Here is a 21718-nt window from a genome sequence, read left to right as displayed (position 1 = left end):
CTCATTTTATCTTTAAGGAGTTATATGATTTAACAAAATTTGTAAATGTCAAAATTTACTAAATATTATAATAATCAATAATATTAGGTTGGCCGCTAAGTGATTGCGGATTTTGTCATTACCACCTAATGCCAACCCAATATACACGCGCTTATATATAAATATATATATGTAATAAATATTTAAAATAAGTGTTATTTCTTTTTCAATCACGATATTTAATATATTGAAGGAGAAATGGTACAAAAGGTCTATTAATTGAAGGTATTTTTGAAATTTTATTTAAAGATTTAAATCATATCCATTTATGTTCAAAAACCCAGCATCTCTACAAAGTTGATACATTCGATTTAAATGTTTGTCATCTTCAACAGCGTGATCTTTTTCTAATAATTCTGTTCTTAAACATGAACCAATTAAATCTTTATATCCAATTAATTTTGTTCCAACATTCAATGTATTTACCCATATTGTATTTCCCAGATGTAAATTTACCTGTTTATTTAAATCTATATTACAGGGCGACAAGCAAATAGGTGATCAAACTTTGGTACCATATTCTACTGTTTCTAAAAATAAAAAAAGGTCATACAACCATAGATCCAAAAGCTCTTTCCGAGATATAGATATAGTCTACGATCTACGATGCGTCGAAGCAAAAATACTTTTAACAGAATATCGTCTATTGATAAGAGATATTGAGCTTGTGTAGCGTCTCCATTAGCTCGTTCATACATAAAGTGAATATCTGTGCACTTGATATTAGAATAAATCAGTCTGATAGCACCGTTTTCACTATGAAACGTTTAGATACATACTGATTTATTATGAAAAACATTGCCTTCAATATCATAATTTGCTCCATCACATTATCCACTTCTAGCAAAAGAAATGATGACAATGCTTGAAATTCTACGTTCGACGACTATTCCAAAGAATCTTCGATGTAAGAAAAATTTTCCGACCTATATTTATCAGACCTCCTTTTATCCTTAAGAACAGTACTAAAGTTTGATCATATTTCTTTGCCACATTATATATCTTATCTATAAGCAAAATGAATAAAAAAGATATAAAAAAAGGAATCTAAAAATAAATGAAAACTAATAATGTAATATACCGTTCCAATCACATAGGACCTATCATCAACATTTTCTTTAAACCACTGGTACACAGCATCAATTGCACAATTATTCCAAACATATTCTTCATCATGCGGAGCTATACCAACTAAAAATACTTCTACTACTTGCATAGAATATTCTATAAGTTCTTCTGGCATATGTAACAATCTATATACCTAATATAAAAATTACATTAATATAAAATTATATTTTTTCATTTAATTATATAATATATTACTTTGTACTATTATATTACTTAAATACATACATCTACTTTCTTCAAAATTACCCCATTGTCAATACATCTTACATTTACATACTTTGGAATTTCTGTTTTATTTTCTCTTTCAATATGTAAAATTTGTATCCTCTTAAAAGTATCTACTGGTTCTTCCAAGCCACATATACATCCCACATCAAGAGTCTCACATTTCTTTCTACAACAATAAACATAAATACTAATAAACACGTTAAATAATATATATAAAATATTATCTTTTTATACAAAGTGTTAAAAAAGAAGTAAACAATATTTATAGGATGTGATTATATTCATCAAGACGAAGAAAAAGTTCATGTATAAAAATGTTACATGAGATTCAATTTTCATACTATAAACGATTAAATTTTGCGTTAATTTCACAAATTTATAAATATCGTTCTATATATAAAGGAATCTTTATTGCCATATTAACCTGTTTTCCACACAAGAATAGAACTCTTGAATTCTTGTGTTAATTCGCAGATATTCAACAGTAGAAAATTCCACTTCTTTTAATGTATTAAATTTGATATATGACATAATCCTTGCAGAAACATGTGTAGCATCATGTATGCTCACTACTCTGAATTTTACCTTGTCGTTTCTGAAATAATATCCAAAATTAACCAAATTTTTTTTATTAGTTCGTAAATTTTTACTTACATTTGAATGTCCGTGATTGGAGCATCAACTTTTGAAATTATTTTATGTCTCAATGCACAAGAAATTTGTTTGTTACAAAATCCCCAAGATTTTATACTGTCACAAATAGGATAATTTTCCTTTTTCTGTTCTAAAGTAGCTGTTATAAACTTAATAAATTTTTAAAGTAGATTTTTACAACATAAGTTAGTTTGTATAAAAAATATGGCTTGTACATGTTACCTTTTTAACGAATATTTTGATACATACCTTAACACTTTCTAATATCTTTTCAGGAATGACATAATTCGTACGTTGCATTAAATTTATTATATGTAAAAACTGTCTATCATTATTTTCATCCATTATTATAGTTACTTTCCCGGTGCTATTTTCCTAAAACAATTTGATTAAATGAATATTATTTATTGAATTATACAAACATTTTTGTAATAAAATAACATACCATTTGTAAATTTTCTAGAAGTGTAGAGAACCGAAAATTAAATTGTGTCTTTGAATGCAAAGGAATTGAATAATGTATCAACCAAGTTACGTTTGTAATATCTATATCTGGTAATATATCATCTGTACATATTAAAATTGGATAAGAACCACTTATACAAACATTCCAATATTGCTTAATACCTATATTCAAACAAAAATTGTTAGATACAATTTGATGACAATATCATCACGAATCAAAATTATTTATATCTTTAAATATCTTATCTATAAATAATCTTACGTTGTAAGTGAACATAGTTCATATTTCCATGAGCTAAAAGAGTCTCTTTATGTTTTTCTAAAAAGTTATTTAACTCTTTAGCTTCGTTATTATTTCTACAAATTACTATAGTTCGTGAGGTGGAATATTCATTACCTAATGAATCTGTTGTAAAATGATCTTGAATTATTTAATTTTACTATAAATATTTTTTTAAATAAGTAAATTCTACCTAAAAGCCTTTCAGGTTTTTCCCTTGAATTTATCACATAAAAGTTTAAACGTATAGATTTAAAAATTGCAGCTTCCATAAAAGATGCTATATATATGCATGGATTTTCCATTAGAATAGAGGCAATTTTTTTTAAATGCAGTGTCCAGTATGTTGCAGTTATTATAATTTGAAATGTCTTACTTTTTAATTCTCTGTTACAAATAATATTGTGTCGTCTAAATAATTGACTTACCTAAAAAAATTTCTTTTACATTTATATGAATATAAAAGCGAAAAATTATCATAAATAAAATAAACTTACAGAATCAAAATATTTATCCAAGATAATATCACCATCATCCAAAATTAAATATCGAAGATTTTTAAAATTTACTAATTTTTTATTTTTGTTCATGAAGCGTATTAAAAATCGTGGTGTAGAGATTAGTATCTGACATCCATTAAACATTTCAGCCTAAAAATTTAATAAATTATTTTATATCCGATTGAAATATTTACCGTTGTATTTATTTTTACTGTTACCTAAATTTGTTTTAAGAAATTTACTTACCACTAATGATCTTTCTGATTTACCATTAATTGCAGCAACAGATTTTATCGTTTTATAGTCTTCTAGAAATTTTGTGCATAAAAAATGAACTTCTAGTACCTCAGATGAGGAAGAACATAGTATCAATGCAGATGGATTTATTCCTTGAGGAAGCTGTTTCAAAATTTATATCCTTTAAAATGTTATATATTTTTTTTCTAGTCAATGTATAATAAATAAATAATATGTGAATTCTAAAATTACTATCTATTTCGTTAATTTTCAAGAAAAAACCATTATCTTCTCTATTCATTATCTAATAGAAATCAATTATTATCATAGATTATATTACTATACAATCTTTTATGTATTTGAAAGAAAGATAATGCATATATTCTATATTAGTTCTAATGTTAATATAAACAAACAATATTACATTGCAATTTGTAGCCAAAAGTCCACAAATAGCAAATGTATATCCAATAGTTTTACCACATTTTGCTGTTCCAATTGCTATCGTGTCTAAACCTTTTTTTATAGCAGGCCATATATATGACTGTATTTTCCTTGGTTTACATGACTGTATCAATGATTTCCAAGCCTGAAAAGTAATAACATACAAATTAATTTTTGTTAGTCTTCATTTTTAGTAGACAGAATTTTTATACAATTATACCTTGTGTATTTCTACAGGGAATTTTACATCTAATGTAGAACTTAACCATTCATATTTATCCATTCCATAAATTAATACTTTTTCTTCATCTCTTTGAAGTTCATGGTGTAAATAATTGTGTTTTTTAAATTTCGCTCTTTTTAGAAAACTATCAAAAAGTATAAGTATTTAATAAAAATGTAAAAAAGACAGAATTGATTAATTAATTAATCGTATTTTTTATCAAACCTTTCCTTTTGCTTTTTTCTTTCACTGGTTCTATCCAACACTTGTGAAACATTTAAATAAAATAAAGTTTCATCATTGATTATTTCTTTATTTAATTTTTCACTATTCATAGAACTTTCTATAAACTGCAACAATTCTATATAAAAGTCAAACAAAAAACATTATATACATACAACAACTTTCGATAAAATTAAATATTAATAATATAATACAAAAATTTATTAAATTACTTTTATTTAAATAAATAGCATATTGATGTAGAACTAAAGCTTCACTTAAACATATTACTTTGTTTTTTATATTGAGATAAAATTCACCATAATATTTTCCATACTGATCAGATACTATAGGATCAAAATAGATTATATCAGATGCACTTATTAATTCCTTTGTGTATTCGATTGCAGATGTACTCCATTCCTCTAAAATTCTTTATACAGATATAAAAAAAAGCTATATTTAAGTTTTTAATATGTAAATTATTGAAATATGTTAATCATGTAATTGTTTTAGTGTAACCATACGTTAGAGTCTCATTCTGTACAGATAAGTTATGTTTTACATCCACAGGTAAAATATTATATAAACCAACTGTGAAGGTTAAATATTCTTCAAAAATTGCATCAGTTGAACATATAATGAAGTCCTCTCTTTGTGATTCAATAGAGATCCCATAATCAGGTAAAAAGATATTATATGTATCTTTCAGATTTTCAATACTACTAATATATCCTCTGCATAACCATCCAGGACAATCAGTTGTAATATCTAATCTATTATATACTATAACTGCCTAAAATAATTATAAATAAAATGATATAGCTAATTTTATATAGAATTAAATTGATTATTACTAATATTGGCATTATAAAATTTATATATATATTACAAATTGGTCTTACATCTCCTATTTTTGGTTCTACATCTTTTTCAGTACTGTGAAACGTTTTCTCTTCTTTTAACAATTTCTTATTAATAGAATTTAACTTTTCATTATAGTCCTTCACTTCATAAATTCTTACAATATATGGAGTTAAAATATTTGTAATTTTAATTACTGTTGCAGTAGATGGTAACATAGCACCTGCAATTAAATATTAATTTAATAAGGTATCCACATATGATGAAAGAATTGTGAATAATTACTTTCTAATACTATAAAGTGTATAGAAATACAAATTTTATGTTAAAATATAGACTTAACCTGTATCATAATAATTCTGATTACTCATTTTCGTTCCTCAGTCACGCTTATACATATAATATTGCAAAAAGACTATATCACAGATCGTCACAGCAAAAAATGTTACTTTACTACAAATATTACTTTATTTAGGTATTACAATATTTTTCGAAGGATATTAAGATCGTTCCATTGCATACGCTAACATAGTGGGAAAGAAAGAACAACAAATTTGAACGAATTTAAACAGCCAATAGAAATACATACAACTTCAGAGAAAACAAGAGAGGTAAACAGTGTTTGAATATTTTTGATATCGTATTCTCGTAATAAATATGTAATATAAAAATGTTTTATAATAAGAATTAATACAAGAAATACAATTTCTCAATAAAATAACTAATTATATATTATTTTATAATTAATTTACATAATATACTAGCAAGAATTCTGTTAAAATAGTTAATTTTACTGGTTACAGTTATTAAATGATGGTTTTGATATTGTGGCGATAAAGATATTTATCTTACATCTGTATTTTCAAAATATCGTTTTATACTTACGTAGACTATATCATTAAGTACATTCATTTTGTGTTTTAAAAATAAGTCTGTGAATATTTATTATGAAATATTTCTTTTAATCGTACATAAATCTTTAGATTTAATTTATAATATCAATAAGTGATGTATTGACCATTTTAATTTATAAGATGTATAAATGTTTTTTGATGTATAAATGTTATTTTCTTTCATAACAGATTCAAAAATACTTCAAATATAGTGCTAATATAAACCAACTTTAATTGGAATATAATGTCGACTTTAAAGGCAAAAGGTTGTCTTTTTTTGGCTTCTTCCCTTTGTGATGGTCTAGAAGATAACAATATAAAGTAAGAACTTCCTATAATTGAATATTATTATATTTCTTTATTACTAATATTATTCTTAATTATTTTAAACATCTACTACTATGTTTGTATGTTAGATATCTAATAATATTTTAAATATTCAATTATTAGCACATAAACATTTTTTTAAATTTAGAATTGTTACTAATGTGTTTTGATAGGCAGGTAACTACATTACTTTTAAATAAGGAAGCAAATCCTAATACACTGCTTCCTACGCACGGAGTAACTCCATTTCATTTAGTAATAGGTAACGATTCTGAAGCTTTTGCTGAAGAAGTCTCTAAATTATTTCTGCGTCATGGAGGTAATCCAAATGTCAGGTAATTAATTAAAATAAAATCCAAGTAATCGATTAAGATACAATTGATTTTGTGTTTTGAAAAATAATGTAAAATTTTACAATAATACATTTTTTATATGGCACATGAAATTGAAATATGGTAATTCCGATTAATTTTGTAGGTCAGTAGATGGATTAACTCCAGTTCATGTGGCGGCAGCATGGGGTAGAGTTACAGTACTTGAATTACTTTTAGCAAATGGTGGAGATCCACTTTGTTTGGATGATGAAGGCCGTAGCCCATTTCATTATGCGTTTGATGGAAAATATTATAAAGCAATTGCGATACTTGGAAAATATTGTGATAATTCTATAAAGGAAGAAAAAACAACGAAATATAAAATGACTTTTGGTATGTAAAAAGAATAAATTAACTTTGATATATTATTACATATTTAAATAATAAATAAATAAAAAATAAATTATTTTTTGTAGATAAACTTCTGATTAATAACGAAGATGTAATGGCAGAATATATTGTTCCACAAATTTCAAACATTTCTAAAGAAAATATGATAAATGAAACTATATTTAAGGGACATAAAGATGAAAGATTTGCTGTCACAAAACATGTAAATTCCTTTAATCTTAATTACAGTAGTATAAGTAATGATAATCAATCTGAAAGTGCGATGACAAGTGCAGCAGAACTTCGAATTCAAGAAGAAATGGATAAAGAAAAACATTTAATTAATGAAATTATTAATCAGCTTTCAAATTCTTTAAAATCTAATTCCAAAGAAGAAAAGATTAATGAAAAATATCGACAATGTAAAAACATTCTAGATGATACTAGCCCCACATCTACAATAAGTACTGATAATAGCATTCTATACAATATCGAAGACAAATTTCCAATAAAAATGAAAGGAAAGAAGCGATCTATTACGCCTAAATATCGGCGAGAAATTTTCAGTCAAAGCAATAATATTAAAGTTCCAATAACGCCTATATATGATCCAAATGATTCCATCGTAAGTAAATCGCCAAATTTTTTAATTAATAAATCAATAGAGAAAGGACAAAAATATTTATCTCCAAAAGTACTAAATAAAGAAATAAAATTTGAAGCTCGTACACCTTGTATAATGAGAACTCAGTCGTTTCAATCAGAAGAATTTAATATGGGAAAAGAAGTAGCAAGGTCTACCCCAAGAAGAAGGAAACGATATTATAGGCAATATTCATCTCTTAGAAAATTTAGAAGAAATAATGAACTTACGTCTTCAGAAAACACAAGCCCGGATACTACAAATTCTCTGTCACCAAACCAGAATTGCGCAAGAAATTTAAATTACAAATTTAATAAAAATCTGGCAATAAGATTACATGAAAATAAATATGATGATGATATACCAATAGATTCTAATGAAAATGAGAACAATATCGAAAAGTGTATATTAAAAAAGGATTTAACAGAAGGACTTAATCATAATTTTAGAAATTTGCGCATAAAAAAATCAGACTTTAAGGAAAAAAGTGAAGAACATTTAAAAGAACATATATTAAAAGCAGACGAAACAGATTGTGCAGTACAAAAAAGATTTTTAAATAAAGTGGAATTAAAAATCAACGATACTGTAAATACTTTTAAAGAAAATTTAAGTACCTTTCTTTCAAGGTAAAATTATTTACATTTATCTTTATCTATATATAGATATCATCCGAATAACACGGTAGTTAATTTCCGAAAAAATGCCTTGTTACGTACACTATTTCTTTTTCATAACTAATTGTAAGGCTATGCGCGTACTAATTATAAATAAAAACTATACAAAAAACTATGTTATACATAGCGTTATTAGAAGAAGAAGAAGAATTAATAATTAATTAATAATATAATTAATAAAAAATAGTACATATTAATATTATATAATATAACATAAAAAGATAGAGAAATAAGATAAAAACCTCCGCTTATAAGAGGTGACAACATTAGTTACTAAATGGTAAATATGAGACAACATATACGCCTGGTCAAATGAAGAACATCGAATGATATACCATTACGTGTCGTTTCGTACAGGGATTTCCCAAATTCTCGAAAGATGTTAGAGCGAATTTGTGTTGTAGGAGTACTGTGTTGTACGAAGGATATCTGTACGCGATAGAAAAATTTAAAGTCACCCGCTTTAATCAAAACGTAAAATTGTTTGTAACCCTGAAGATATTAATTTTTCGAACCATGTTTATCAGAACATTTTTCTTTCATTTGGCGGATACTATCTATGCTAATCGTTTTGAACCGTTTTTATCACCTTTCTTACCTTATCACCTTTTTTCTTTTTTATATCTTATCTTCTTTAGATTTTATGATAAACATATTTAGTATTTTAAGTCTGTATTTTAAGTTTAATAATAAATTAATTGCTTTCGACAGTTTTAAATCACAGTCATATATCAGTGTACAAGAGGAATATAGATATGAAGATCCTGATGAAGGCTTAGCTTTCTTGGAACGTAGGATTTACACATTATCACCATGGTAAGACATTAAGAATAATCATACCTTTATTAATAGTGATTGTAATAACTTGTTATTAATTTTTAGCAAAACTGCAGATAGTATTTCATCTGACAAAATGTGTAAGATATATTAAAATTATGTTATACTTCAATATTGAATTTATGAATTTATAATTACAATTTATAAATTTATTTAGGGCCGAAATCGTTAAATTTATCAGTGGACACATATCCAACAGATGATGCGCTACGAAAAGAACTAATTAATTATGGTGACAATCCTGGACCAATAACTAATACAACAAGACAACTATATTTAAAACGTCTGACTAAGTTAAAATGTGGGGCATATAATCCATCATTTTTTGAAGTCAATTCTGAATCTGTAACAAATACGAAAAGACAACTATATTCAAAACAACTCACTAAGTTAAAATGTGAATCACATAATTCATCATCTTTTGAAGTTAGTCATCTTCCTTTGCATAAGTCGAATTATTGTGAATCTCATATGAAACCATTTTTAACATTTGGAGATTGGATAAATGATATAGAAGAATATAAGATCATTGAAAGAAATGCGTTTAGAGACTTTTCCTTAGTAAGTCCTTCTAGGAAATGGAGAGATGGAATGAATAAAACTTGTTTTAATTATTTACTCTTAGATCCACGTATAACTAAAGACTTAGCTTTTCGTAAGAGACATTTGACAGAGTCCATGATCTGGACTACATTTCTTTCTGCTATATTTTATGTGGGTAAAGGTACACGAAATAGACCGTACTCCCACCTTAAGGATGCTTTCGCTACATGGGTCTCAAAGAAAAAACCTGAGAATGAAAAAATCCAGCATATTTTAGATATTTGGAACGCTGGATATGGAGTTGTGTGTCTTCACATTTTCCAAAACAGTATTCCAGTAGAAGCTTTCACACGTGAAGCTGCTATGATTGATGCTTTAGGAATACAAAAATTAAAAAATTGTAAAAGTGGAGATTATTATGGAATAGCAGCAACATGGAATACAGAACAAAAAGATAGCTTTGGAAGATATTTGTTATATCAAGCAATGCATATCTTGTTGTGTGAAGGAGAAAGGCAAATACTACCTCAAAATTTGTAAAATGTAAATTTTGTTTCTTCTGAGGGACCAAATATTATAATATATCAGAATGACTAATATATATATATATATATATATATATATGTATATATATATATTAAAGTTTAGGAATGTTATCGCATCGAAATAAGTGCAATAAAATGAAAATAAATATAAACATAAAATAGCCTACGACAATATTACTTTCTAAATAAAAATTTAATTAGTCTTAATATTACTTTATTGAATTAATGTTTTAAGCATACAACTACAGATATGGTCTTTCTGTTTCTACTTTCCTCAATCTCCGACGCCAGTTTTTGGGATACCATCTATGTTTTGTAGTATATGTCAATTTAGAAAGTTCTTCAACAACAACCTCTTCTTTCTTCTGCTTAAAAACCTCAGCAATTTCTTTTTCACCAATGCATAAAACAGAATTTGATGAAATTTGTTTTTCTTCTGGTAATGGTAATGAATATTCATAAGGGAATTCTCGTTCTGGATGCCAGCAGATAATCATATCTTTATTCATTGGTATAGCTATTTCTGAAGGTAATTTAACAGAACTTAGATATCGCTTGGCAGATACATTTAGTACACGCACAGTACTTAATACAGTATTCATCTGTTTAAAGAGATAGAAAGAGAAATGGAAAAATTAGTTAATATATTTTTATACTAATAATTTATAAATAAAAATATATGTAATGTTAGTAACACATCTAAGGTTATATCTTGCAGAATAACCTATAAATAATACAACAATTCTGTAAGTAAGAAATATTTGTATATCTTACTTTAAAGCGTAAATTATTGCAGAAGTGGTAAATAAATGGTATACTCAAAATGAAACGCGTATTTATAGTATATAAATATCTATAATATTTATATTATAATTGAAGTAACATATATTTAAGAAATGAAATATACAATTTGTAAATGAACAGTAGTGCCACTACACATATTGAATCCCTCGACAAAGAATAACTTGCTACATACATCAACTTTTGCATTAAAATTAAAAGCATAATTAAGCATTTAAATTACCAATCATACTGATTTTTTGTAATGTTTGATAATAATGATATTCTTATAATTTATAATATTATACCGTTATGTTCTAAAATTTTTCAAAATAAAAGATAATTTAATCAATTTCGTATTCTAAAATATAATCTATTACACATTCTAATACTATTTTACATTAATGAGGGTATATTAAAAATATTAAATACAACAACGACATACAATAAAATATTTCTATTACTAATTAAATAGCATAAATATATATAGTTATGGGATAAATTAAAATTTTGTCATACAATATCTTTTAGTATAATAGTAATCGTTAGTATAAATAATAAATTATTAGAATCTGCTAAAATATTTATACATACATTATATACATATTTAACAGACCAAGTAATGAAAGAAAAAAATATTGATCATAAAAAAATGAAAGTTCATTTTCTACTGCTTTCTATTATTTTGTTACTACTTGGCTGTTAATGTGGTAACCGCATTTAATTTAAATGTAAACAAATCTTGCAGTGCTACGAGAATGAAACATTTAAATGAAACGTTTAAGAATTAAAAAAAATTTAGATATATGTTCATATCATTAAATGAACATATGAAAAGAGATAGAAAAGACAATTTTTGTAAAAAGTAGTTTTTAAAGTGGTTAAAAAATTCATAACAAGGTGCAATAAATTGAGCTTGATCATGACGTCTACATTAAGTATTCTTGATCCAAATGATAATTTGATGAAAAAGTTTCAAAGAACACTACATGTGCATTTATTGCATGTTGATAATAAACTTTCAGAAGAAATACTCGATCTTGTAAGTAACTGACTACACAAAATATAATAAATAACAAATATTTTGTATACTTTATGCTATTATCTTTAACAATGATTTTATTATAACATTTCAAAATATATTTTATAATTTTAATACAAGGATATAAAATATATTTTGAAATGTTACATTCTATAATATTTTGTTATAACTTAACGGCATAAGGTTAATTATAAATATTTTTAGGAAGCGTCAATAAAACATGCAGAAAAAGAACTAGAATCAGAAGCTATACAACTTTATCAAAAGCAAGAAGAAGTTCAACATCAGCATATAATATTAAAACAATATATAGAGGCACTATCAAAAGTTACATTATTAAGAGAAAAAAGGAATAATAGTATAGAAAATGCTAAGGATATTTTAAAAGAAAACTATTCAAAGTTAAAAGGAGAGAAAGATAAAAAAGAAAAATTATGTCAAAAATTAAAGAATTTATTGGAATTTTATTCTTACTTGTCCAAATGGGAAAAGGATTTGAACGACCATTTAATAATATCAAAACAAGTGTCATTACAAGATGTTAGTAAAAATAAGATACTGATTAAAAGAAAACAGCAAAGAGACTTTATATTATATCGATTGAAAGAAGAAATATGGAAAATTGAATCAGAAATAGCCTACATTGATGAACAATTACAAATTAAAGACAAAGAAAAGCAAGATGCTAATAGAATGATAATTGATGCAAATACAGATTTAGAAACTCTACATATGGAACATAAAGATCTGTATAATATATGGAAGTCTGTGGTAACTAATATTTCTAAAAGAAATAGTATTCATGATCAGTTAAATTTTGAACAAAAGTAAGTATTGCAGTAGATTTAATACTTCTCCGTATGAATCTATGATGATTAGGGATATAATATAAAATTTACTGTGGTAATCTTACATTTGGTTATATATTTGAATTATATTTGATTGACATACTGGTGAGGCCAAAAGTTATGTACAACAAGCGGGCACGTGGTGATTTCTTATTTAAAAAATAAAAGAAAGATATGGAATAACATTTTTTCGTTTAAGGCTTAGTTCTTGAGAAAATCGAGTTTGAAAATTTATGAAGTATACTTGAACATGACTAGTTCCGGACTGGACAGGACTGAACAGTCGACAAAAGGTCATTCCACATGTGAAAATAAATCGGAAGTGTAGAATAACATTTTTTTCACAAGACGCTTTGTTTCCGAGAAAAGTAGATTTAAAAATTTATCATATGCGTGTAGCAAATCGATTGTTAACTAAACGTTTCCAAATATGTTTGCATTTCAGTATAGTTAAACGGGAAAATTTTTGTCTACATTATTTACATATATTCGCATTTAAAATAACATCCTGTTGATTTTTTACTCATATTCAGTCGGTAATTAGTCAAATTCAAGAACAATTAATTTATTGCCAACTTTTTATATAAGAGAACATGATATGAAGTTGTAACATTTCATCTCAAGTTCATTGAAATATTTATCTTTTTAGAGAAGCACATCAATTATACAATGGATTATTATTAGAAATACAAAAAATAAGGAAAGAAACAGAAAAAGAAATGGAGAATAATGAACATCTGACATCTTTATCCTTTCGAATAGAAAACGATATTAAAATTACATCAAGAGCAATATCAAAATATAATGAAAATATTGCAAACAGTAAATCAGAATTACTAAATCTTACAAAAATAAGTGAACAAACAGAATACGATTATAATGTTATATTTAATGTATGTTAGACATGCTATAATTGTTAAATGCTAATATAAAACATGCTATAATTCTAATTGATTTTATTCTTAACTAACATCATTTCAGAAATATCAGAATTATTTATATGAAGAAGAGCAAGTGAATAAAAAGTTTGAAAATATTTTTGAAAAAAGAAATAATCTAGAGGATGCTATATTTAAAAAGTTGGAAGAAAAAGTTATATGCAATAAGGCGACTCAATATGTAAATGAGTTACTAATAAATACAAAAAATGCTGTATTGCAATCTGAAATTTCAGTTGCACGTGTAGAGAATACATATGGAAACAATCTTCTGCAATTGGAAAAGCTTAAAAATCTTATTGAAAATAAAAAAGCAGAATTGCATGAACTGTCGCAAATAAATACTGGGAAAGAAAAGCAAATAGATGAATTGCAAAAGGAGACAAGAAAATATGAAGTAATGATGGGAAAAGCGCAAACAAAGCTTTTAGGAATAAATAAACTTCTTGAGCAGGTTATATATTGTCTCTTTTTATTTTTGAATTCAGAAAAAATGTAATAAAAAAGTCATATATATTTACAAGCAAACAATTTCAGATACTACCAAGTACTAATGCAGAAGAATTGAGTCCATTAGATATAAAGATTGTCGGTTTAGAAAAAAATATTCAAGAATTTCAACTAAATATTAAAAAGACACAACAATTTTGGTTGCGTCAACAAGGTTTTGTGGTTTCATTAAGCCAACAAAGAGAATTGCAATTGCAAGAAATAAATTTTCTTCAAAAAGAAGTTATGATAATGGGGCAAAAGAATTTTAAATTGGAATATGCATTAGAAATGCTTACAAAAGAACAAGCAAATGTAAATAAGGCTGTAATTTCTCTTGATCAAAAGTTATCCCGCATAAATTCAAATTTAATGGTACAAAAAGATCTGAAGAAGGGCTTGGAGGATAAAAATTGTATAATAAAGAATGAATGTCTTTTGTCTTTTCAAGAATTGGAATTAGAACTTATAAAATTACAAAGTGATTTAAAATATGTATGCACTGAGAAAGTAATGCTAAAGGAGGAATTAAATTCTGTAATACAAGAAAGTTTAGCATGGAACAAAAAGGTAATTGGTAATTTATATTATTTTATCATTTATTTCTTTATTGTCATAATATTTATGTCATTAAGGTACAACTGATACAAGATACAATTAAAAATGTAAAAGAGGAGCAAAATACTGGAAGTATAGCATCAATGAAAAGTGAAATTCATAGAATGGAAATGAGACTTTCCTATTTAAAGAAGATTCAGGAAAAATTAATTCATGATATGAATCTTTGTATTACAAGAAGAGATATTATAGTTGACAAAGTGTTTGGTAGACTTAAAAGAAATTCAAAAGTAAAACATAATGAGAAGGTTGTAATGCACAAACGTTTGTCTGATCAAAGAGCAAAAATTAAGCAACTTTTAAAAGTAAGCATTAAGATAATTGTTTTGTTTTAAATTAGCAAATTATATGTTTTATTATTAACAGATAAAGAAACAAACTATTAATATGATAGAGAAATTAAACAATCAAGTAACAAGTATTCAAGATAAATTAGTCAAGTGTCAAGAATTTTTGCGAAATTTAAAAGAACATGTTAACACCGTGGAAAACGAAATTGAACGATTGGAACTGCTTAAATATCATGTATGTTTCTAATTGTATCACATTAGATAACATAATTTACTAACTATTCAATTCTATTTTCCAATTTTTAGAATTTACATAGTTTGGTCCTTAAACAAAGAAAAGTAAAGCAATTATATGATATTAAAAATGGCATATATAAAATGATTTATAAAAATGAAAATATAATAGAAGAAAATTTGCAAAAAGAACACTATTGCAGAGAATATCTAAAATGTACATTAGAAAGGACTGACCATGACTTTCCAATGTTAAAAAACAGAATTAAAAAAGTATTAGTAACTCTGCAAATTATATAAGAGAATAGCTGACTGTGTAAGATAAGATAAGCGCATGATTATTATGTTATCATTCAATAAATACTTCATGCAATGGGACAAAGTTCTAGTAACTATTTTAAGAAAACGTTTTATATCAAGCTATATGCAAGTTGTAGACAATAAGCTAAATATACAATTATATTGTTAAATAAAAGAAGTAGAGAATTTTATGCAAAAAATATTACGATTGATAACAATAGGGAATCTGAAGCTAGATGGTAAGAAACTTTCATTTATAAAATATACACAAAATAATTAAACCAGTTTTTTTTTTGCTATTTAAAACGTTAAATCGATTTTGTAAATTTTATTTTATGCGATAAGTAATATCGTAAAAAACCTACTCATTTCTATTTTTATAATGGGAGCAATAAAATTTATTGTCAATACTTTTAACGTGAAATAAAAAATACGAAGAAGTATGTTCAAGACTAAAAAATTTTTCAGAATTATATAAATTAAAATAAATAAGTAAATTAAAAACTGTATTTCTGAGAAACAGAAAAAAAGCATTGATTTATATGATTATGAATAATCATAATAATCAAGTTAATTCTTTTGCATATTTAGTGAATTAAAAAAAAAAGAAAAAAATGAAAGAAATTAATCTTGGAATTTCACAACAAACCTTGGTGTCCAATGATGATCAAAGTGTGCCAGCTAAGAGATTGCTTCAATATGTTGCAAGTTTGGCAGCAAATCTTGGAGCCTTAGCAGCTGGAATGACATTAGCATGGACTTCCTCTGCTGGTGATAATGGAAGAGACTTACAATCTTTATATGGTATACCTATTTCTCCAGAAGAATTTTCATGGATTAGCTCAATAACTGCAATAGGTTCAGTAGTAATATGTATTCCTATTGGAATTCTTGCTGACATGATAGGAAGAAAATTTTCAATGCTTTTGATGGTGATACCTTTTACCTTAGGCTGGTTACTTCTAATTTTTGCCAACAATCTAATCATGTTTTATGCTGGTAGATTCATCACTGGTCTCAGTGGTCCAGCTTTTTCTGCGGTAGCACCAATATACACAGCAGAGATAGTTGAGAATGAAATTCGTGGAGCTGTTGGATCTTACTTTCAATTGCTTCTCACTACAGGCATTCTTTTATCGTATGTTTTGGGAACTTTTGTTGATATGCGTGTACTGTCAATTATATCTGGTATTATACCACTTATATTTTTTGGAGTTTTTATGTTTATGCCAGAATCACCAGTCTACTATTTAAAAAAAGGTGATGAAGACTCTGCTAAGAAAAGTTTAACTAGATTGCGCGGTATTCAGTACAATATCGAAAATGAGTTACAAAATCAAAAACATGCATTGGAAGAATGCAATCAAAATACAACCTCTTTTTGGACTATAATCAAATCTAGAGCAGCTTTAAAAGGCTTTATAATTGCTTATGGTCTTATGTTTTTTCAACAATTATGTGGTGTAAATGTTGTTATATTTTATACTAATAGCATTTTTGAAAAAGCTGGCAGTGATTTAGACCCTCATTATTCAACTATTGTAATAGGTGCAATACAAGTATTAGCTGTCTTTGTGAGCACATTAATTGTAGACCGTATAGGCAGAAAAATATTACTATTAACATCTATAATATTTTTGGCTTTAACAACTTGCGCCCTTGGAGTTTTTTTCTACCTTCTTGAAAACCAGGGAACTTCAATTACATGGTTACCTCTAACGTCTCTATGCATTTTTATTATTATGTTTAATATGGGTTTTGGTCCAGTTCCATGGTTAATGATGGGTGAAATTTTTGCACCAGAAATTAAGGGTGTAGCTGTAAGTAGTGCTTGCCTTTTAAATTCGGTATTAGTTTTCATTGTAACTAAATTTTTTATTAATGTTTCCATGGCAATTGGTACTGGTGAAACATTTTGGTTATTTACCGTAATTTGTGTTATTGGAACTTCCTTTGTGTATTTATTAGTTCCTGAAACAAAAGGAAAGTCTTTAGAAGAAATCCAAAAAGAATTGAATGGCTCCTAAATAATGTTATTATTTAAAAACTGTTTGTCTACAATAGTCCACTGATGGTGGGTTTAATATTATTTCAAATTACAAGTTATTAGTTTATATAAAAGCACAACAAAAGAAAGTATTAAAAAGCTGTAGAATAAAATATTGTAACAAAATAAATATGTATACACCTATAAAACAATTTATAATAAACAATTAAAATATAAACATTTTGCAAACGATTTAAGATTACTTTATTTGAATATAAATTTTGAAATAAATTCAAGTATACAACAGACTGTGGTCCAATATGTTAAGCTTAAAAGTTATATATATGTATATATATATGACTTCTGTATACTGAATACACTTTAATTTGCATTGTATAAATACAGTTTTTGCACAAATTTTATTTTGAGAAAGACCGGTTTTGTAACCTATTTTTATCTTATATATTTTAGATGTGTAAAATTCAAACATAGCAGACTTAAGGCAAGGAGAATCGCTGTTTTAAAAGTTATGCGCATCGAAAATTTGTACTATTCAGCAAAAATTATCAGATGATATAAAAGAAAGTTGTAAACTCGGTGTAAACCTGTGAATGAGAAGTTCAATCCATTACGGTAGCATAACAATAATTTGTATGTACCTACATGTATGTATCTATATGTAAATTCGCATGATGCTTCAAAATACATAATAGCGTTAGTAATTATCCAAATCTAGTTATGGTCGTGTATACATTACTTCTCTGAGATAAGCTTTTGTTGATAAGGCAAACAAAAAATATGACAAGCTGTTATAAATTTCTTTTTACAACTGTATATGTACAAATGTATATATACAAAGTACATTCGAATGTCTCCAAATTGTTAAGAAATGAAATTTGCAGGCCTCAAACAGAAGGTACAAATCTTGAGAATGTATGAATAAAATTAGAAAAAGATCTGACTACGTCTGCAGGATTGATAGCACATCAAGAGCAATCTACATATTGCTTACGCAAGTTACAGAAATATTCGAACGCGTATTTCATAATGAATAATATGATGAATAATAATTCTTAAACATGGCTACAAAGAGATCAGAAACCTGTAAGTGCGAGCGTTAATTGATAGTGAAATTACATCAAGAAGGAAAATTTCATCAAGAAATTACGAATCTCCTAAATAGAGCAAGTTGCCTATACATTATCTTTTTTTTTTTTTATATTTTACGTGGAGGAAATCCGCACGGACGCCAGGCCGCTTCTGGAGAAAGCGGCGTGGTAGTGTCGGACTCCAACCGACTAAAACCTCCACGATAATCACCCCGGCTGCGATCGAGAGAGGCCCGGGAATCGGTGTGAGCGTCGCAACGGGGCCTCTGCCCCGCGCGCCTAATACCACCGCTGATGGGGCCGGTGTGTGACCATTGTCACACAGCGCCTCGTCGCTGGAGCCGCCGTGCCAGGCAGCCCGGTTCCCCTACCGGACTGCTTGGCGGCCCCGAGGCGCTGAGCCATCCAAATACTATCCGTGCCCGGCGCTGCTTAACTTTCGTGATCTGACGGGAACGAGTGTACTCAGCGCGGCCAGGGCGTTGGCGCCTATACATTATCTAATAAACTCTGAAGCATTTTAATTGAATAATGAATTGGAAAACAGAAAGCGTTTTACGTTATCAGTTGGAAAAAGCCTAGACACTTCAAGCGCAACGAGAAGTCTAATCTCTAATGTTTGTTGTCTGATATATAATAATATATCCTCACTATTAACTGACAAATTTATTTTATTTATCTATTTACTTTATATCCAGTTGAGTTAGTTGTTAATAGCTAATGTTAGTAAAAATATATCTAATTAGTGTTCATCACAATATCAAAGAGCCTGGCATTTTATACTTCAGAAATGTTTCTTTTCATGGCAACAAAAGTAAGCGTGCAAACAAACGAGTGATTACAACTAGTTATCAACGATGACTAATAATTATAACATTTAGTCGATAAAATCATGATAAAATCTGTTATCAAAATTCCTTTGTTGTAGAATGTTGTAGAATTTGTATGTTGCTGTAGAATTTCTATTTACAGCACCATAGATTCACCCTATTAAGATCCATCAGTAATAACACATGACATTACAAATTCTTTGAATCTTAATCAACTTTGATTTTAACTAATTTATCTAAAATAAGGTAAGTCATGCAGTGGGGTTATACAGGATTATACAGAGTGTCATCTATTTGATTATAGGCGCAAAAGTTATACATATGAGTAACTGAATTCAAAATTTAATATAAATTTAATATCTTTTTACGTGAGTTCAGTTTAGATAGTGTTTATAAATATATTAAGTATGTAACTACTTGAGAGTATCTCAAGTACCTTGTGAGCGCACTCGAGAATGAAGTGTTGGATCTGGTTGAATGACTACTCGTCTGCTGCAATGAAGCATAATTTACAACAAGTCAGCCAGCGATAAACGATGCAGTTTAAAGATCTGCAAAAAACAACTTAGTCAGCGTGTACTAACTTTCTAAAAGTTAGTAAAGATTCGAAACCGAAAAATTGTTTAATTTGAAATTAATTAACGAAAACGGTCGTTTGGTTGCTTTGCGTTAGAACAACGATGCGTGGGCGTATATCAAAACTGCAAAAGAGACCAGGGATGTTATGCTATATCTCAATAGTTGATATTTTTTAAAGTAATTACCAACATAGCACATGATAAGCAACAAGAAAATATTGCCAGCCGTTTTTCTTAGAATTTGAAACGTGCCTAAAGTTGGATTTTTTACAATTATCATAATTAAATGGCTATTTTTGTAACTTCAAATTAGGATCTCCTTAATACTAGTATACAATTACAAATACTAGTATAAAATTGCATCCAATTACGCGGTAATATGTGATTCGCGTACTCTTTATATCTCTGTGCTTATGTCACTAGCCAATTCGATATTTATATCTGTTGTCATATGAAAGGGCATTGTCGCGTCACATAGTCGCCTCTATAGAGAAAAATATAAGCCCCAATAAACGGTGGTTAATCGTTTCTTGGTTTTTGTCTATGCCATTTATTTAAATAAATGAAACATTGAGTTTTATTTACAATTAAGAGGTGACACATACAGACTTCTCTACAGACACACCTTTCTTTTTCGTGAATTTGAATTACATTAAAGAATAAGTTTTCTTTTCCTCCCGAAAAATTGTTTTCTGGCACTTACAATGTTTGCTACAGACACTCTTCATTTTCGTTCTTGTAAAATTTAAGTTGTTGTTCAAGTTGTTGTTTTAAAATATTTAAATAATTCAAATGTAAGTTGATTGATTTTATATTACATTTGGAGTTATTATCGAAGCCATCACGAGCCAAACGGATCAGCGTTCCACGGGCATCCGAACTCGCTCCAAAATATCGACTTTCTAACTAGGCCGCAACAGTAACAGTTTCGCTGACAGTAATGGGATACGCAAAATATCCGTGGAATCTCGAAAAGGCGGCGAAACACTTGAGGATCGATGGCGAGAGGGAGCTTTCCCCTATTGCCGGCTGGTGAGAGGCTTCTTGCGAAGATGCAATCTCTTCCTCTTGAATTTCCGCACGGTTTCCCCTAGAGCGAATGTAAATATTCATATTCATATTACATTTCCTGGCTACCACATGACATACACCCGAGTATCCTGATCCATTCCCTGGTCAGTCATCGAGACATTGAACGATTGGATTTCTTGGCAATTATTGG

General features: G+C 27.5%; 5 protein-coding genes and 1 long non-coding RNA gene across 12 annotated transcripts; 3 read left to right on the top strand and 3 right to left on the bottom strand.

Moving 5' to 3' along the window:
• Window positions 1–197: 197 nt before the first annotated feature.
• LOC100745511 (putative ATP-dependent RNA helicase TDRD12) lies at window positions 198–8623 on the bottom strand. 3 transcript variants are annotated; one of them, XM_024371025.2, is made up of 18 exons: window positions 8469–8623; window positions 5326–5507; window positions 4948–5216; window positions 4654–4853; window positions 4424–4559; window positions 4196–4343; window positions 3956–4120; window positions 3541–3693; window positions 3292–3444; window positions 2988–3222; window positions 2777–2935; window positions 2495–2676; window positions 2299–2424; window positions 2050–2198; window positions 1820–1990; window positions 1393–1561; window positions 1121–1300; window positions 198–495 (listed from the first exon to the last, which is right to left on the bottom strand). In XM_024371025.2, the coding sequence occupies exons 2-18, from the start codon at window positions 5500–5502 to the stop codon at window positions 283–285; spliced, it is 2985 nt and encodes a 994-aa protein (XP_024226793.1). In that variant the 5' UTR covers window positions 5503–5507; window positions 8469–8623; the 3' UTR covers window positions 198–282. The 3 variants fall into 3 exon arrangements, with proteins under 3 accessions (XP_024226793.1, XP_024226792.1, XP_012246815.1); XM_024371024.1 differs by lacking the exon at window positions 8469–8623 and adding an exon at window positions 5628–5861; XM_012391392.2 differs by lacking the exon at window positions 8469–8623 and adding an exon at window positions 5628–5861 and having other exon boundaries at window positions 2777–2920.
• Window positions 5783–10531, top strand: LOC100745634 (ankyrin repeat domain-containing protein 20A4). Of its 3 annotated transcripts, none has more exons than XM_012391395.3 (8): window positions 5783–5895; window positions 6367–6498; window positions 6678–6839; window positions 6982–7211; window positions 7295–8480; window positions 9240–9344; window positions 9411–9445; window positions 9523–10531. In XM_012391395.3, the coding sequence occupies exons 2-8, from the start codon at window positions 6422–6424 to the stop codon at window positions 10446–10448; spliced, it is 2721 nt and encodes a 906-aa protein (XP_012246818.1). In that variant the 5' UTR covers window positions 5783–5895; window positions 6367–6421; the 3' UTR covers window positions 10449–10531. The 3 variants fall into 3 exon arrangements, with proteins under 3 accessions (XP_012246818.1, XP_012246817.1, XP_024226794.1); XM_012391394.3 differs by lacking the exon at window positions 5783–5895 and adding an exon at window positions 6038–6218; XM_024371026.2 differs by lacking the exon at window positions 5783–5895 and having other exon boundaries at window positions 6409–6498; window positions 6653–6839.
• A 114-nt stretch (window positions 10532–10645) lies between these two features.
• On the bottom strand, window positions 10646–16780 carry LOC100745391 (39S ribosomal protein L42, mitochondrial). 2 transcript variants are annotated; one of them, XM_024371031.2, is made up of 2 exons: window positions 16642–16780; window positions 10646–11055 (listed from the first exon to the last, which is right to left on the bottom strand). In XM_024371031.2, the coding sequence occupies exon 2, from the start codon at window positions 11053–11055 to the stop codon at window positions 10696–10698; it is 360 nt and encodes a 119-aa protein (XP_024226799.1). In that variant the 5' UTR covers window positions 16642–16780; the 3' UTR covers window positions 10646–10695. The 2 variants fall into 2 exon arrangements, with proteins under 2 accessions (XP_024226799.1, XP_003493327.1); XM_003493279.3 differs by lacking the exon at window positions 16642–16780 and adding an exon at window positions 11228–11425.
• Window positions 11880–15528, top strand: LOC100741199 (coiled-coil domain-containing protein 40). Its single transcript, XM_024371027.2, has 6 exons — window positions 11880–12275; window positions 12480–13102; window positions 13773–14016; window positions 14105–14515; window positions 14599–15120; window positions 15186–15528. The coding sequence occupies exons 1-6, from the start codon at window positions 12156–12158 to the stop codon at window positions 15501–15503; spliced, it is 2238 nt and encodes a 745-aa protein (XP_024226795.1). The 5' UTR covers window positions 11880–12155; the 3' UTR covers window positions 15504–15528.
• LOC100745274 (facilitated trehalose transporter Tret1) lies at window positions 15785–18965 on the top strand. 2 transcript variants are annotated; one of them, XM_024371028.2, is made up of 3 exons: window positions 15785–16231; window positions 16584–18066; window positions 18451–18965. In XM_024371028.2, exon 2 carries the CDS (start codon window positions 16607–16609, stop codon window positions 18017–18019), a length of 1413 nt encoding a protein of 470 aa, XP_024226796.1. In that variant the 5' UTR covers window positions 15785–16231; window positions 16584–16606; the 3' UTR covers window positions 18020–18066; window positions 18451–18965. The 2 variants fall into 2 exon arrangements, 1 of the variants encoding a protein (XP_024226796.1); XR_002947625.2 differs by lacking the exon at window positions 15785–16231 and having other exon boundaries at window positions 16506–18094; window positions 18126–18965.
• LOC105681502 lies at window positions 17829–21624 on the bottom strand. Its single transcript, XR_002947629.2, has 2 exons — window positions 21315–21624; window positions 17829–17963 (listed from the first exon to the last, which is right to left on the bottom strand). It is a non-coding gene; the product is annotated as an uncharacterized LOC105681502 (long non-coding RNA).
• Window positions 21625–21718: the final 94 nt, after the last annotated feature.

Source organism: Bombus impatiens, unplaced genomic scaffold (genome assembly GCF_000188095.3).
Source record: "Bombus impatiens unplaced genomic scaffold, BIMP_2.2 scf_1079, whole genome shotgun sequence".
Taxonomy (NCBI): Eukaryota; Metazoa; Arthropoda; class Insecta; order Hymenoptera; family Apidae; genus Bombus; species Bombus impatiens.
This window is presented reverse-complemented; position numbering and strand designations above follow the sequence as displayed.